A 16,893-nucleotide genomic window follows, 5' to 3' on the forward strand; every position below is an offset into this window, starting at 1 on the left:
ATAAAAATAAGTATAAGTTATAGAATAAATATAGCGATAGCTATTAGCTCTTATCTTAAGCTTTTATTTTAAATTAATAAAGGAGCTATCGTTACTTATAGTATCTAGCGCCTATACTTTCTTAAGTTAATAAGGTATAAGGATAAGAGCTACCCCTTTCTATACCCTACCCCCGACCCTTATACTTTAGGTATAGTAATGACTAATAATTTTCTTATACCCTTTAATAACTAATCGACGCTTAAAAATACGCCTGTTTTATAGATAGTTATATAATATAATAATACGGTAGATCGTTATTTCGTGGATAATAACCTCTAAAAACGGAGATTATAGGCGTCTATTCTAGATACCTATTCTTCTACTTTAAGCTACTAGTATCCTAATAATAAAGAGTCCTAAGGGGCTAATTAGTAGTTAGGTCGGTGATAACTAGCGAATACCGGCTATTATATATATTTTTACTCTCCACGCCTTTTTATAAGTTTGTTAGTGGGTACTGTGCCTATAGGGACTGGTGATGGTTTTATTTATCACATACGACCATACCCAGTGGAAAATACGGGATCCCGTCCGCTCTCCCATAGTCAAGCCGCTGAGGGGCTGATTAGTAGTTGGGTCGGTGACGACCAGCGAATACCGGCTGTTGTATGTTGTTTTTTTCTGTCTCTCTTTTTGTCATTTTGACGAAAAACCGTTCGGCTGAGGCTCATGCAGCTCTTCGGTGCCGAGGGGTGGTGGCGGGGGGGGTTGCAGTGCCCTAGCAATTTTAACGAGTCAGGGCTGCGTGCGGTACATACGTGCCGATGTGCACTGACGGGATATCCGGGTGCTTCCGCCAGACTTGCCGTCGTACCAACTCGTAAGAGTCTGCCCTTGTTGGATGGATGGCACGCTCGGTCACAATCCGGCGCGTTATGTAAACGGTGTCAATGAAACCACGGGCCAGAGTGGAGGATGAGCAGCCGCAACTCACAAGGCCAGGTTGGGGTTTGTTTAGGGAAGATTCTTCTGGCTAGGGGTCGGATCCGAGGAGAAGGCCCACGACTCCAATCTCCAGGAGGCCTATGCCCATCTCCTCCGATTCATGTCCTGGCCCTCTTCAATTCTGTTCCTCTTTTTCGGTCTCGAGAGCAAATGCACGGCGGTCTGGAGCAGAGCAGAGCAGAGCAGAGCAGAGCAGAGCAGAGCAGAGCAGCTGACGCCGCCGCATTGTATTGAACGCCGAGGAACATGGAGGCCACCGGTGCGTCCCGCACCGTCCACCACCATCTCCCATCGCGACCGACCGACCGACCGACCGACCGACTCCAATTATCTCCGCGTCTTGTGGGCCTCCCCCCTCCGAGGTGGTGGCATCTCTGATGAGGCTTTGACATCTGCCGTGGCGGAGAGTCCGCCGCCTCCTCACCAACTCGTGCCATCCAGCTGCACAGACTGCAACGTATCATGCTGCTTTGGCGGTTGCCTGGATCGCAGGAAACGTCAGAAAGTCGCCGCGAGCTACATGTACCCCACTTGGCAGTTTCTTTGGACTGGAAAAACCTGGTCGCACTTCAATGGCTGAGGCTCCCAAGTGCCGCACGCCTCCCTTGTTTTGCTGCAGCGTCCCGTGACTCCCGTCGGCTCTCGTCCTTGGCACAGCCATCTGTCCGTACACGTAGGCGCCTCTTTTCACTGCTTGGCTCGCCTACCATGTGTCTCGTCATCTATTTCGCGACGAATTCATTTCACGACGAACTGGGCAGTGGCCGCCAGTGTCAGCACGGCTGTCGGCACCCTTCCCAGCCTGGGCAATCCTATCTTGGCAGCCAACAGGCCACAGAAGACAGAGAGGCAAGCAGACATGACATGTGCTGCATGGAAAACCTCGCCGACCCCAACAGCCGAACTGTTCTCCGCATTCTCAGTTGCCTAGCTCACGTACCGGCTCGTGGAGACTCCTGACCCGCCAATCATGGAGACACAATCGCACGTCTCTTCTCCAGTCTCGAGGGGGGATCTCCTCCGCCTCCATTTCCCAGCCTACTCCTAGTCACTGTACCCCCACGCCGTGACGAGGGAGAGTCAGTCTGGGACCCGGGGATGGAGAAAGACGCGGGCACAGGGAGATGGAGTAGCGCGGAGGCAGGTCAAGTACATATAGCATGGCCAGTTTGTCCTCCTTCTCCCGTCCTTCCGAGTCTTCAGCATCAGGTCCAAGTCCAACCCTCTCACCCACGTTGACCCTCTAGGCTCTTTCCCCCAACGGGCAGAATGGCGGACAACATCACCACCGCGGGCCAGCGCCATGGCTCGCTGGACAAGGACCACCACGCGCAGCTCCAGCACGACGACGACGTGGCCCAGCAGAAGCAGGCGTCCTTCTCCATGGACCCGGAACGGCGTGTGGCGGTCGAGAAGAGCTTGAAGCGCAAGCTGGATGCGCGGTGCTCGCTGTTTGTGCTCATCTACATTATGAACTACCTCGACCGCAACAACATTGCGGCGGCGCGGCTCAAGGGCCTCGAGGAGGACCTCAACCTCGACTACGACCAGTACGCCACGTGCCTGAGCATCCTCTACGTGGGCTACATCCTCATGCAGGTGCCGTCCAACATGTTCATCAACCGCATCGAGCGGCCAAGCCTGTACATTTCGTGCGCCATGCTGCTCTGGGGCCTCATCTCGACCCTCTCGGGCGTCGTCCACAACTTTGGCGGCATGGTCGCCACCCGCTTCTTCCTCGGCTTCGTTGAGGCCGCCTTTCTGCCGGGTGCCCTGCTCATCCTGTCCAAGTGGTACACGCGCCGCGAGCTGACCACCCGCAACGCCCTCCTCTTTTGCGGCAACCTCATCTCCAACGCCTTCTCGGCCCTCGTCGGCGCCGGCATCCTCTCCAACATGGACGGCACCCTCGGCCACCGCGCCTGGCGCTGGCTCTTTTGGATCGAGGGCGCCGCCACCATGGCCATTGCCATCTCCGCCGCCTTCATCCTCCCCGACCTCCCCCACAACGCCCGTGGCTTCACCGACGAGGAGCGCCACGTCGCCCAGCTGCGCATGGCCGAGGACGTGGGCGAGGCCGACACCGACTCGGCCGACCAGGGCGCCCTCGGCGGCCTGCGCATGGCCCTCGCGGACAAGAAGATCTACCTCATGATGCTGACCTTCACCTCGTACGTCGTCGGCCTCTCCTTCAACGCCTTCTTCCCCTCCCTCACCGAGACGCTCGGCTTCAGCTACGTGCCCACCCTCCTCATGAGCTCGCCCCCCTGGCTCTTCTCCTGCCTCTTCTCCCTCGTCTGGGCCTGGCACGCCGACCGCACCCAGGAAAAGTTCTGGCACGTCGTCGGCCCCATCCTCATGGGCGTCGTCGGCTTCGTCATCTCCATGTCCACCCTCAACATTGCCGCCCGCTACGTCGCCCTCTTCCTCCAGGCGGGCTCCTACGCCGGCTTCATCGTCTTCTACTCGTGGATCTCGTCCTCCTTCCCGCGTCCGCCCGCCAAGCGCGCCGTCGCCATCGCCATGATCAACGCCTTCTCCCAGCTGGGCAACGTCGCCGGCTCCTACGTCTGGAAGATGGAGGACAATGGCTACCGCAAGAGCTACGGCATTGTTCTTGCCATGTTCGGCGTCACCATTGCCGGCTGCTACGCCTTCAAGCTCGTCCTCGTCGACCTCAACAAGAAGATTGCCGCCGGCGAGATGGACCCCTGGGAGACGAAGCACGACGTCGCCGTCCAGACCGCTCAGATCGAGATGGACGCCGGTGCCGTCGCGGCCGAGAGGCAGCACATGCGCGAGTTCCGCTATCTGGTCTAGGCGGGGCACACGTAGAGTGCAAGGTGGATGTGCACGGGCACAGAAATAGAGACTTTGACACCATTATGATGCAGTCCTTACCAGGAGTGAGATATGTATACAGTAAAGCCCAAGCTCGGCATGCTACCCTACCTCCCCGCAACCACTGCCTGACTAGACTCACTCCCCCGCCTTCATGATTCTTCCGCCCTCTTCGTGGCCCCCCACCTCCGTCAGCTCGCTGCCCAGCACCTTGCCCACCTGGTGGTCGACCCTGTCGCGCACGGCCTTGTCCTCAAACATGAAGCTCAGCTCCTCGAGGCTGCGTCCCTTTGTCTCGGGGAAGAGCAGATACACAGTAGCAATCTCGACGAGGATCCAGACGCAGTAGACAATGTAGTACTTCCAGCCAATGGCGTCGAGCGCGATGGGGTTGACGTACGTGTTGAAGAAGACGGCGAAGCGGACCGTCATTTGCTCGACGGCGATGCCCTGGGCGCGCTGCTGAAAGGGAAAGATCTCGACCATGTACGTGTACGTCAGCGCGTTCCAGCCGAGGTTGTAAAAGGGCGAGTAGAGGTAGATGAAGACGAGGACGGCGATGCCGGCGGCGGCGGCCGTCTCGTCCATGGCGTAGCGCGCCGAGGCCACCGTCCACACGGTGTAGACGGCGGCCGTGCCAATGGTGCAGGTGAGGAACATGACGCGGCGGCGGAAGCGCGGCGCGATGAGGGCAATGGGGACCGCGTTGATGAGGCCCCAGCACGTGTTGCTCAGGATGACCTTTTGGACGGTCAGCGGGTCCGTGATGCCGACGAGGTTGAGGATCTTCTTCATGTAGATGGACAGCAGCCCGTTGCCGGACCACTGCGTGAAGAAGCCGACGACGCAGGCGAGCAGGAAGCGCCGCCGCATGGGCGCGTCGCGGAAGACGTCCATCCACACAAAGCGCGCGGCCAGCTCCTTCTCGGTGGCGAGCGTGCTCTGGATCTGCGCAAACTCGGTCCGCACGTACTCGTCCCCGTCCGGGCCCTCGGCGTGGAAGCGCTGGAGGATGGCGAGCGCCTCGTCGCCGCGATCCTTGCTGACGAGCCACCGCGGCGATTCGGGGCACCACCACATGAAGCCGAGCTGGAACGCGCTCGGCACGAACTGCAGCAGCGAAGGGATGCGCCAGGACCACGTCGAGGCCATCTGGAACGTGCCGTACGTCGTGCCGGCCGCCGCGATGGCGCCCACAAACCACGAAGCGTTGAAGAGCGACGTCAAAAAGTGCCGCTCCTTCTCGTATCCGAGCTCGCCCAGCAGCGACGACGCGTTGACAATGGCAAACGGGATCCCAAAGCCCAACGTCCACCGCGACGCCAGGAACATGTCCGCCTTGACCGAGCCCGCCTGGAGGCCCGCCCCGAGCACCATGATGAGCGACCCGAAGATGATGGTCCGGCGGCGGCCCAGCAAAGCGGAGACGCTGGGGATGAAGGGGATCGCCATGAGCGCCCCGAGCGAGTACATGGCGTTGAGCAGGCCCAGCCGCGCCGACGTTGGGTTGTTAAAATACTCGACCCACGCCTCGACGCCCTGCAGGCTGTTCATCATGGACGAGTCGAAGCCCGATGTCCACTCGACGCCCAGCCCGCACGGCACCAGGATCAGGTAGCAGAAGCGTAGGTTGGGCTTCTTGTACCACGGGATCGGGTCCGCCTGCGCAATCTGCGTGAGCCGCGCCGCGTCCTCGCTGAACTCCTCCTTGTGCCCGATGATGGCCATGGCGGAGGTTGGACTTGCTTCTTTGGTTGTTGTAACTTGTCGACTGTTTCTGATCGCCAAAGGGAACAAAGTGATGAGTCGTCTGAGCCTCCGAGTCCGAGGGCGAGGGCGGGTGGTGCATATCCCTCTCTCCTTTATACTTCCACTTCGCAGAGACTGGGCTCATGGGCAGGCTTTTCCCACGAATCGAACACTGCTTTCCCCGCAGACCGTTCTCGAGGTGGTTGAAGATCTGGCAGGGATCTGCGTCTTTGTGGAGGACGACATGGTGCTCACTGGTCGACGATCACCGGTGAGGTGAGCAGGGTGTTTGTCTGACCGCGCAGGGCGCAGGTAAGCACGCCGCATGTCTCCCTGCTAGCAGCAGCAGAAGATGCAGAGGATACTCGTCAGGCTGCCACGCTCGGGGCAATATGGGCCGTGATGTTTCCGGTGCAAGGTAAGATTGCGGAGAAGGGTCTCACTCGACTGTGGGGGATATGCGGAGGGTGCTTGGCGTGGAGACACACACTTCCGGGCGAGGACATGCGGGAGTTTGAATTGCCGTGTTGTATGCATGTGGAAGGTTGGCTCTTGAGGCTAATTGTGAGCCTATTTGGAGGTTCCACACCAGGACCTTTAAAGAGCCGCTTCCCAGAGTCGGGTGGAGAGTGTGACATGAGATACAGAAGCTCGCTGGCCATGTGTATGGAGATCTAATACTTCTTGTATTAGACTGGAAGTTCAGAGATGGCAATGTCCGAATAGTCGGCACTCGGAGAGGTGAGACTCGTCGTGATTGCGCGCTGATTTGGTGGTACTGAGAGGAGCAGGACGTATCCGATCCGATTGACTGACGAATTATACGTCAACTCCAGGTTCATCAGAGTGAAACAATGACCAAAAAGTGCAATGGATCCCCACATGGCTCTGCCCGCTCGGCAGGTTGCAGTACGCCGGCTATCCAGACGGACAAACTCCGTGGGCGCGGTGTTCCTCCGCAGGACAACCGGACATGTTTGATATAAATGTGTCGAGGATCATTCCATCAGCGTCAAATCATTGCACCCACGCTCAAATCGACGACTTACCACAATCTCTCTCTTGCGTCGAGATCCGAACCCCCATCATGGCCGTCATACACATCGGTACGACGCCCAGCTCATGCTTGCGTATTGCATACCAACCCTCCCTCACACGTGGCAGTCCTGTTCAAATTCAAGCCATCTATCTCGGAAGAGCATCGCGACTCGTTCGCAAGGGAACTCGAGGCCCTGCGTGAGCTGCCCTGCGTCCTCAACAGGCAGTTGTACGTCGGTGGGCCGTCTGTCACTGATCCCATCGAAAAGAGCAAAGGCTTCCAGATGGCACTTGTCAGCGTGCATCAGGATCTGGCGGCCTTGGCAACGTACCAGGCCAGCAAGGAGCACCAATGGTAAGTCAAGTAACTGAACAATAGACGAACGAAACTGAACCCCCGCAGGGTGACGAGCACGTGGCTGTGGCCTTTCAAGGAGGATGTGACAAGATTCGACTTTGAGGTTGACCAAGAAGATGTCGCCGGACTGGTCGCAGAGAAGATGGCGAGCCCAAACGCAGACATTGAGAGATCCAGAGACTAATATACCAGGCCATATCATATAGACGTACTCACACACGCCCCGTCGACGATGTGATCTCCCCCCATCTACCACAATATTCTGCCCCGTGACAGACCGTGCCTCATCGCCTTGAAAGCCTCGTACCCTCCTTCCACAGGGAACCTCTGTGACAAGACCTTTGTGCAAGGCGTCTCCATCAAGCCCCAGCGATGCTGGACGTGGCGCCCATGGCGACGACCTTGCAAATGCTCCCATCTGCCTCGCTTATCTCCCTCGTCTCGGTGGCCGGGGTGATTGTGCGGTTCCCGCCAAAAACGACGGCGCCCTGCTTGGCCAGCCTTGCGGTTTGGACTATCTTGCCAGTGTATTCGAGCATCTAGAGCGATTTGTACCTTAGGTTGGCGTCTAAATTGAAGTCCCTCAATGGCTTCTCGTAGGCAACTTCTGGGGCGAGGTGCTCCGTAGACGCGATGTTCCCCCGTCACACGCTCGCCAACCCTCCGCTGTTTGGAGTTGAACGTCCGAGGAGGAAGGTAGCCAGGAACAAGCCGCCATAGTCCAACGACGGTTTCATCTCTTGGCTATCCAAGCGTATCGGGGAATTCCTCCAAGCCAATGGGTATAAAGTCATCAAACAAACTCCGTATCATACTGTCCATGGCCTGCGAATCGGGCATAAAGTCGCCAAATCCCACACCTGCCCACCCATCAAACGTGCCCCGTCCAGAGAACGGCAGAGGCGCGTCAGCTGTGGCCATGTCGCCGCCATTCTCCATCTGCTGCATGAGCTGCGACCCGTCCCATGCCGTGTCCGCAGGTAGACTCCTCGACGCCTGTTCTTGCCGGGGCTCTGCTGTGTCTGGCGCCCGCGTTCCCGCTGTCCTGTTGACATCGCTCAGCCACTGTACCAGCGAGCGGACAAGATCGTGCAGGATGTCACGGCATCGCTTGGCCCCGGGCCAGTGCTCGCCCGTGGCGCTGAGAATGCCCAGACAGTCCCCCATGTCCGCGAGCAAGGTCGGGGGGTCCATCTCGCTCGCCAGCTCCGGCACGACCTTGATACAGTAGATCCGCGTGATGCAGCTGAGAACGAGGTGGTAGAATGTCTCCCAGCCGTGCACCAGAAGATTGTCCATGTACAAATTCCCAAAAAGGCGCAGGTTTGTCGCCGCTGCTTCGTGACATTGGCACAGTGCGTCCTTGGATGGATCAGGTATCGCCGGACTCGGTCGAAGAAGCACCATCTTCAGGCTCTGGCCCTGAATCTGGCAGATGGTGTGGATATGCAAATTGTTAGAGTTCTGCGGTGGCAGGTCCGCTAACCATTGGTTGAGTTTCCGGAAAGTGTTTCGCTGCCACTCTTGCAGGTCGGCGGCGTGTGGAAACGCGTAGTATGGTGGATCGCGGCGGATACTCATGGCAACGTACTTGATCTCCGAGTTGAGCTTGGTGAGTCTGAAGAGATGGAGCGAGAAGGCTGTCGTGGAGGACGTTGTCTGTCCAGACAACTCGCCTCCAGACAAAGTAAAGTCATCGCTCAAAGTTTGAGGAAGCTATCGCGCCAGTCAGTCTCCGGTTTGGGGGTCAGGCAAGGAAGATAGACACTCACCCGTAGATCACACGCTTCGTCCCTCAAACCGATGGGTCTCCCCATCATTGTCGCGACCCTCCTGTCCAGCATCAACACGACCCAGAGTATGCGGGTCCGCATCTCCTGCTCCAGCACCGTTATGTCCGAGTTTGCGACAGCCGTGATGTTCCTCTGCAGACCAAGATCGATGACGGCCGCAATGCACTGATAATTGAGGTGCCACACGCTGAGTTTCATGCTCGAGCTGTGTATCGTGAACACGAACAGCAGCAGGAGACACTGCAGTCCCTTGATGGACTTTTCCGTGTGGATGCGCTCCAGTCGCCGTAGCGCCGACAAGCAGTATGATTCCGCGGGTAGATGCACGCGGCGCTGGTGTGAGGCAACCATGGCGCCCAGCGCCAGGACCATATAGACCTGAAAGGTATCTTGGTCGTCCATGTCAGGGTTCTCCAGTACACGGGGCAGCCTTTCCTTGAATGTCGCCGCATGCAGCATCGGAAACTGGGGATGCACAATTTCAAAGTACTGGTCACACAGGAGCCTCGCCTGCGCAGCCGGTGGGAATGGTAGCGGCCCCTGGAGCGCCTCGACCAGTTCCACAGGCATCGACTTTTCCGTATGGCTTGTCCCGGCTCCAAATTTGGAACGCCAACCTGCTTCGTCAGGGCGGCTGGTGGCCAACATCACACGTGCCAGGAAGTGGCCGCTCGAAGGTCCCAGATAGCGCGGGTGCTGCGAGGCTTTGAGCGCCACGAGACCAATCTCGTGGGATAGCCCATCCTGCACCCTGCCTAGGATCCGAGGGTTCGCATCTACCCCATGAGCAGGTTCAGACTCAGGCCGTGACGCCTCTACTGATGCACCAGGGGTCGCCTCGGTCATATCATGACCGGCCTCAAAATCGTCGCCCTGTGTTAGGTCCACGTCTGGACAACGGACTTTGATGATGGACTCGAGCCATTGCACCCGATGTCGTAAGCTCTTGATCTGTCTGACACAGTGTAAGTACTTTTCTTCTCCTTTTCTCACATATCCTGGAAAAGGGAAACCCACGCTCGCGGGATATCTCCGAGGCGGACACTCTCCCCCTCAACACAGTCCACCGCAGCTTTTCGGCAATTGTTGCATGTTGGGACCTTGCCGTCACACTACGATGGTCGTCAGTCATCTCGCTTTAGAGGCGCCCATCACAACCCACGCGAATTTTCCTGCGCTGACAGCGCGCACATGCAAGACGAAGCCTGAGGCTGCGGCGCGGCTCCTTTCCGCGAGACTCTGATGGACGCGAATCATGCGATCCCAATGGCTGCGCGGCTTCGTCGTCGGACATTACTACGCGGTGGAGATCCGAGCGCTCGATCCTTGTTTCGGCATGGCATACTTAGCACGTGTGGTAACTCTCGACTGCCGTTGAAGGAGAGCAGATGTCGATGTCCTGGCCACTGGTCCCTGACTCCCTGGATGACGTGACGGAGAAGGTCCGTCACGTGTGGGGCAACTCCGTCAGATTCCAGACTTGGTAGGACACACACAGTTGGCAGTTGTTGACCTAATTAATATCCCACCGGAATTTGGATCCAAGTCTCTCAGTCACTCTCATAACTCTCCTTATGTAAGTGTCAAACATGGTCACATCTTGCGACTGAAAGGTTTTGGATACTGTTGGTATTCACAATACAGGACTGACAAAACACCCACAACAGCTGCTTTGTGACTCTGCGAGTCGTACAAAGCTCCTCATCCTTCGGTCCCTGGAAATATTTCCAATTCAAGTATAAGTGGCAATACGCGAGCAAAGCACATGTGGTATATTCGCTCCTCCTCTCTCCGACCCTTCTCTTCGGCTGTCATCCTTCTGGGGGATATCATGTCCAATTTCCTCCTTGCGGTAGATATATGCAAGCGTATATGCATTGACGATGGCAAACAAACTTATACGGAAAAAAATATGTGACGTTGAAGGAAATTGAGTAGCAGTCCTTTCTTCCCTCATCAGATACAGCCGCGGCGCGGAGGCGACGCCTAAAATCGACGCAGTTCATGGAGACCACGTGGCTCAGACTAAGAGCCTCAGGCATTCGCCTTCTTCTCGTTATCGATGTTGCCGCTGCCAGACGATCGCTTGACGGCTGCCTTCTCGGCATCGCTCTCGGCTTCAGCGCTCCCACTATCACTTGACTGGCCGCTGGCGAAGTAGTGACCAAAGGTGCGCGTCTCGAGGTCGACGCCTTTGCTCGCGTGCTTCGCCTTGCGGCGGAAGTAGACGCGCTTGGCGAACTTCCAAGTCTCGATACCCATGAAGAAGAGTATAGACTCCACAAACACGATGCCCCACTCCCACGTGATACCGGTGTGCTTGAAGGCGTAGTCGGAAAGGCCAGGAATGTACAGGATAGGGAACATGGTGACGATACCTCCGATGATAGCCCAGAAGAGGAATTGGTTGCGCCAGACATCGTGGAACCACTGCGTAAAGTACTTCTTGCTCCCAGGCTGCATGCGGAAGAAGGAGCGGCGCATGTTGACCATCTCCCAGGCCAAGAACAGGGCGAACCAGGTGAGTGCAGCGAATGTTGTGGCACGGGCACGGAACACAACCTCGCAACCATCGTCAATCGACTCGTTACAGCCGTTCCCAATGTCAGCTGTGCCGGCACCCCAGCCAAAGAGGACGAGGGTGAAGGCCGTCAAGCACAGAGCAGCGAGCCAGAGGCCGTAGACGACCATGTCGCACAGCAGTTCGGGGGTGAAGACGCCTTGTTTCAACTGGAGAACGTTAGCACCGTACTCACTTGACAAAGTTTGTTTTTGTTTTTTGTTTTTTTCCAACTTACGTTCTGGGGAGGCCTGTCCATGATATCAGGCACGGCAACTTCGAAACCAAGACCCATATCAGGGAAGCCAGAAGTGATCATGATGATCCACATAATCTCGACGGGCGAGATGGGGAAAACGGAGATTTCTTCCTTGTCTTTGAAAGCGAGACCGACGAGCAAGGTGAGGGCCTGGCCAAGGTTCTCAGCCAACACGTGGAGGACAAACTTTTGGATGTTATCAAACATGCGGCGGCCCTCCTCCACAGCGTTGAGGATAGAAGCGAAATTGTCGTCTGTGAGAACGATATCGGAAGCTTCCTTGGCCACGTCGGATCCAGCTTGACCCATGGCAATACCGACGTCGGCACGCTTGAGCGAAGGGGAATCGTTCACACCATCACCCGTCATGGCGACGAAGGCCTTGCGTCTGTGCAGAGCCTCAATCATGCGAACCTTGGTCTGGGGGGCGCAGCGAGCAATGACAAGAGGCAGAAGAGGCAGTTTGTCAATCTCATCGTCAGTGAGCTTATCAAAGTCGTGGGCAGCCATCACCATGGTCTTGGCCACATCGGCAGCAATCTCGTTAATGCGCGACGGCAGGATGCCAACTTCGAGGGCGATGGCACGAGCAGTCTCAGGGTGGTCGCCCGTGAGCATATGAACACCGATGCCAGCCTGGTGGCAGGAGCGGACAGATGGGGCGGATTCAGGACGGGGAGGGTCATAGAGACCAACCAGACCACGGAATACAAGATTCTCTTCAAACTCGCTGCGTTCGAGTTCGGGCTCATTGTCGTTGACGTGACGGAAATCGGTGCGGGAGGCAAGGGCAAGGACACGGAGACCGAGCGAGGCCATCGCGACCATGTTCTTGAGGACTTCCTCCCTCACAGACTCGGGGAAGTCGATGATCTCGTCACCACATTGGTAACGGGGGCAAGAACCGATGACGCGCTCCACGGCGCCTTTGGTGAAGACATGCTGCTTGTCGGCGTGGCTGTCGTTGAAGATGACGGACATCTTTTTGACATCCGAGTCAAAGGGGAATTCGGCAACCTGCTTCCACTGAGCGTTCTCGCCGGTGGACAGACCCAGGCGGTTCCAGCCAAAACGGGACGCGTACACCTGGATAGCAATCTCAGTTGGGTCGCCGCGTGCGTGCCATTCATCGTCAACCTTGGTGACCGAGGCCAAGTTCGCGAGCGAGGCGACATTGAGGTATTCGCGGAGAGTGGTGTCCTTCTTCACAAGCTCGTGACCATCAAAGACCTCACCATCGGCTTCCTTGGAAGTGAAGTCAATGTTGCGGGGCTCTTCAGGGTTAAGGCCCAGGTCGCCCTCGGTCGGGTTGAAGGGTTCGTTCGTCGTTCCGACGGAGTAGGTGCCGCGACCAGGGATCCAGGCCTTCTTGACAATCATCTTGCCTTGGGTCAAGGTTCCAGTTTTGTCGGAGCAGATGTCTATCTTGTCAGCAGAGTGTAGGTGATAGGCAAGGAGGACACATACTAGTGACACCACCAAGAGCCTCGAGAGCCTTGAGGTTACGGACAATGACGTGGCGCTCAACCATGCGCTTGGTGCCAGCCGACATGGTGATGGTCAAGACAACGATAAGGGAGGCCGGAATCATAGATACACCGGTAGCGACGGCATAGATGACGACTTGCTGGTCAGACTTCCAGTCGTTGGCAGCCAAGACAATGATGGCGCAAATAATAGCGGTACCGAGAAGCAGCAGAGCGAGCTTGGCCAGCTTGCGCTGAAGGGGTGTGCCGACATTGACTCCAAGGAATCGCCCGACGGCATCACTCCCAGTCAGGGTCCAAGCCTGAACATAGCGGCCGAAAGAGGTGGTGCCGTCTTCGCGACGCTTGGGCTCACGACGGCGCGAGTTCTTGCCACGTAGGGCCGCAGCAATCTGACCGATTTCCGTGTACAGACCAGTGGCGAAGACAATACCACGGGCACGGCCCTTTGTGACGGTGGAAGAGCTGTAGGCGACGTTGAGGCGATCACCAGGTCCAGTGTCATCGGCGAAGACGCTCGCAATTTCTTTTCGGACAGGCAGCGACTCGCCGGTAAGGAGGGCCTCGTTGGTCTCAAAGTTGACGGCCTCAATGAGACGTACGTCAGCGGGGATCGTGTCACCCGTCTTCAGTTCGACCAGATCGCCAGGAACAATTTCGGCCGTGGGCACCGTTTCGTTATTACCGCTGCGGACCGCTTGGGCTGTGGGAGACGACAGGGAGCGAAGGGAGTCCATGGTCTTGGCAGCCTTGTATTCCTGCACGAATCCGACGGAGATGTTGAGGGCGATAACGGCGACAAGGACACCACCCTCAATCCATGACTGGATACCAAAAGAGGCACCGGTAGCGAGAATGAGAACCTGAAAAGTGCATGGTCAGCGAGAGGCTCACCAGATGGCAGGAATTCAGCGTGTATGTGAAAGATGGTGTTGTGGCTTGGTGAGGTGAAGTTCCCAGCAACTAAGGCAAGGGTGAGACTGAGATCAGCGGCTGCACGGTCGTTGCTGCCCCCTGTTAAGCACGGATTTAAGGTTCAAGGTTCCTCCTGCCTTGCCAGGGTCAATCGTCAACTCCACCCCGAGAGCGGAGCCTGCGTCAGGCATTGCGCCTCCACGATATCAAGCAACCCACTTGCCGATCCAGACAATTGCAGTAATCATTGGTGTTTGTGTTGAGAAGGAAATTCTGGACGTACCATGGTCAAGGCGTTGGCAATCTGGCCGACAAAGATACGAACAGGCTGCACACCCTGCGTCTCACCAAACTCATTGCGACCGTACTTCTCCAGGCGCGTTTTGTGCTCTTCATTGGTGAGACCGTTCTGTACGTCAGCGCCGAGCTCGCTGGCGACCTCCTCAAAGGTGAGGGCGTGCGCGGGCTTGCTCATGGGGGTGTTAGCCTGACCCGAGACGTGGTTGGCCACGGCCTCTTCTTCACCATTGTCCTTTCCCATGATGGCGAATTGACTTTAGTCGAGAGCGTTTGCGCGATAACGAGGCAATTGGCGGCTGGGACAGTAGAAAGGTTGAAACCGATGAGACTGAATCCCCGGTTTTCGATTCAAGGATAAAAACCACTAAACGCAACCAACGCAAACTGCTAGTTTACGCAACTACATAGGCGGTTTCGACTTGATGGCGTGTTTTCCCCCGCGTTCTCTGTGGTTTGATTTTCGATTGGGGCGGCGGGAAGGCGACTGGTCTCTGACGTTGTTCACTCTCCTCGAGGATGTTGTTGAACTCTTGTTCCAAGCCAATGGACAAGGCGAAGACGAATGAGGGGAGAGTCGACGATGACGACTTCTGCTTGGTGAAGGAAGAGAAGAAGAAAGAGAATGAAGAGGAGAAAGGGGAGAGAGGAGGAGATAACAAGAAACGTCGGTACCTGGAATGCATGGCATTTATTTAAGCTGCCGTGCTCAGCTCGCCTTCTTGAGCATGGATACGTGGGCTTGCTGGATGAAGCCGGTGTTGGTGGGGGGCCCCCCCGTACATGACAAGCCTTGGTCCAACTTAGAACGTGCTTAGTGCGTTTTCGTGGCCGTGTAAGTGGGTAGCGATACCATCCTTCTTGGAGCGTGGCGTACCCTTGTCTTCTTGATGGCGCATCTTGCACTGTCAATCTGCCAAGTGTTTTTGTCGCCTTTTGCCCGTATCTCCCCAGGTCGTTGCCCGTCGCGAATCCATGGGAGCAAACTCCCCAATATGAAGGGTCTTCGTGAAGCGTAGTATTCAGAGAGCATTCGGCCTCGTGATGCTCTTTGCCGTCAATCTACTCTCCATCTAAGGTATCTTCCCCCCGGCCCATCGAAGTGAGGCTACTGGCTGTCATGCGCTGGGATGCACAACCACCACCGACAATGACCTCATAGCTTGGCTCCCACCACAATATCGCGAGCCATACCACGAAACCCTGCCAACTATCTATCCTCCCTGTCCATGGTCATCAGGCCATTGCCGATGGGTCTTTGAGCAAGCTGCAGCGTCATCAGTGCGGCTTCTGTTGTTGGCAAACGAAGGCTCAAAACAACCCCGATTGTCCAGTCTTCAGTATTCAGTCCTCGGGCGCGTGGTGTCTTGCCGGGTCGAGTTGCTCCGCGTTGTCTGACGCCAGTGCGTGTCCGGTCACTGCAGACATGCAGCCGGCCTCCCACGGGAAGACGATCGAGCGACTGGAGTACTGGTGACAGACTATCCTATGTGGCGGGTTACAACGCTGTAGCCGACAGCTTTTGTGCCGGCGCCTCCTGGAGTCCAGATCAGGGACAGATTAGCGGACCCAGTCGCTGGAGATACGTGGGCCCGTGTTTCTTTCAACGTCGGGTCACAGAGCCTCAATGGAGCAATTGTTCCTGTTGACATGTATGACATGTCGTCATCCCTCGCCGTGCAAGTCACGAGCCGATGGTGTCAATCAACGTTTGGAAGTTCGGAAGATTTCTTCTCGACTACGGTTGATACGCTAGACTACACGTAGCATCTCGCAACGAGGGTCCCTCGATATTTCCTCGCCTCCATGTCGGACTCGGTTGCACCGTGCCACCGATAGAGTTCGCATCGATAGGCGTCCGAGCCCCTCACCCCCATTCCGGTGCACCCGTCCCCTCGGTCGAATCACCATCAGCATCGCCCTACCGATGATCATCTCGCATGTACCACTTCGCACGCATCTGTGGCCCAAAGGCGGGGCCCTGCCTGGGCGCTCTCCAGTCTGTGTCTCTCTCTATATTTCTACGAGGACGGCCCAAGAGCGCAGTGTGGATAAACGATCCAACCAACTACGTGTACTCATCCTCGCCATGTCTTTGCGAAAATTACGATGCAGGCAGCCTTGGCGCGCCACGTTCTGCGACTTAATGTTCGTCACCCAAGGAATATCGTCCGCCTCGGGCGCCAATTGGCGAATAAGGTTGACCACGCGGTTTGATCGCAGCCTCCACAGCGGAGGAGGGGCTCCACCAGCTGATAAGACAGCTTGACGTGCGCGGCAGTGGCTTCGTAGTTCGTTACTCATCAGCGTGGGAGACCTCAACACTTTTCTGCTTAGGCGTCGCAGAGAGTGAGGGGATGAGCGTGCTAATGGAAACCATTGACTAAGAATGCCATGCAGCCCCCATGGAAAGCAAGGGTCCAAGACCTCGGGGCCAAGACTCGAGTGCAACAGCTGCAGCACGGCTCACCCGTGCGAGACTTGCATAACTTGTCGTTTGGCAATGGGTTGCCGACCAATTCATATGAGCGACGTCGCCGTGCATCCATTATGGTTTCCTCCGAGGTCATTGCACGTCACGGTACAGATATGCTGCAGGCGAGAGCGAC

At 56.7% G+C, this 16,893-nt stretch overlaps 5 protein-coding genes across 5 annotated transcripts; 2 read left to right on the plus strand and 3 right to left on the minus strand.

Moving 5' to 3' along the window:
- Window positions 1-2,256: 2,256 nt before the first annotated feature.
- On the plus strand, window positions 2,257-3,807 carry J7T54_007786 (uncharacterized protein; the record flags this gene model as incomplete). Its single annotated transcript, XM_051510870.1, has 1 exon — window positions 2,257-3,807. The coding sequence occupies one exon, from the start codon at window positions 2,257-2,259 to the stop codon at window positions 3,805-3,807; it is 1,551 nt and encodes a 516-aa protein (XP_051365549.1).
- A 159-nt stretch (window positions 3,808-3,966) lies between these two features.
- J7T54_007787 (Lactose permease-like protein) lies at window positions 3,967-5,556 on the minus strand (the record flags this gene model as incomplete). The annotated part of the gene is made up of 1 exon (XM_051510872.1): window positions 3,967-5,556. One exon carries the CDS (start codon window positions 5,554-5,556, stop codon window positions 3,967-3,969), a length of 1,590 nt encoding a protein of 529 aa, XP_051365550.1.
- Window positions 5,557-6,664: 1,108 nt separating this feature from the next.
- J7T54_007788 (stress responsive A/B Barrel domain-containing protein) lies at window positions 6,665-7,157 on the plus strand (the record flags this gene model as incomplete). Its single annotated transcript, XM_051510873.1, has 3 exons — window positions 6,665-6,683; window positions 6,742-6,970; window positions 7,019-7,157. 3 exons carry the CDS (start codon window positions 6,665-6,667, stop codon window positions 7,155-7,157), a joined length of 387 nt encoding a protein of 128 aa, XP_051365551.1.
- A 175-nt stretch (window positions 7,158-7,332) lies between these two features.
- On the minus strand, window positions 7,333-10,023 carry J7T54_007789 (Positive regulator of purine utilization; the record flags this gene model as incomplete). The annotated part of the gene is made up of 5 exons (XM_051510874.1): window positions 7,333-7,487; window positions 7,789-8,689; window positions 8,746-9,721; window positions 9,784-9,878; window positions 9,958-10,023. 5 exons carry the CDS (start codon window positions 10,021-10,023, stop codon window positions 7,333-7,335), a joined length of 2,193 nt encoding a protein of 730 aa, XP_051365552.1.
- A 777-nt stretch (window positions 10,024-10,800) lies between these two features.
- Window positions 10,801-14,528, minus strand: J7T54_007790 (Sodium transport ATPase-like protein; the record flags this gene model as incomplete). Its single annotated transcript, XM_051510875.1, has 4 exons — window positions 10,801-11,496; window positions 11,565-12,970; window positions 13,053-13,935; window positions 14,271-14,528. The coding sequence occupies 4 exons, from the start codon at window positions 14,526-14,528 to the stop codon at window positions 10,801-10,803; spliced, it is 3,243 nt and encodes a 1,080-aa protein (XP_051365553.1).
- Window positions 14,529-16,893: the final 2,365 nt, after the last annotated feature.

This window comes from Emericellopsis cladophorae (genome assembly GCF_022114955.1).
Source record: "Emericellopsis cladophorae strain MUM 19.33 chromosome Unknown NODE_3_length_1261782_cov_116_963312, whole genome shotgun sequence".
NCBI lineage: Eukaryota > Fungi > Ascomycota > Sordariomycetes > Hypocreales > Bionectriaceae > Emericellopsis > Emericellopsis cladophorae.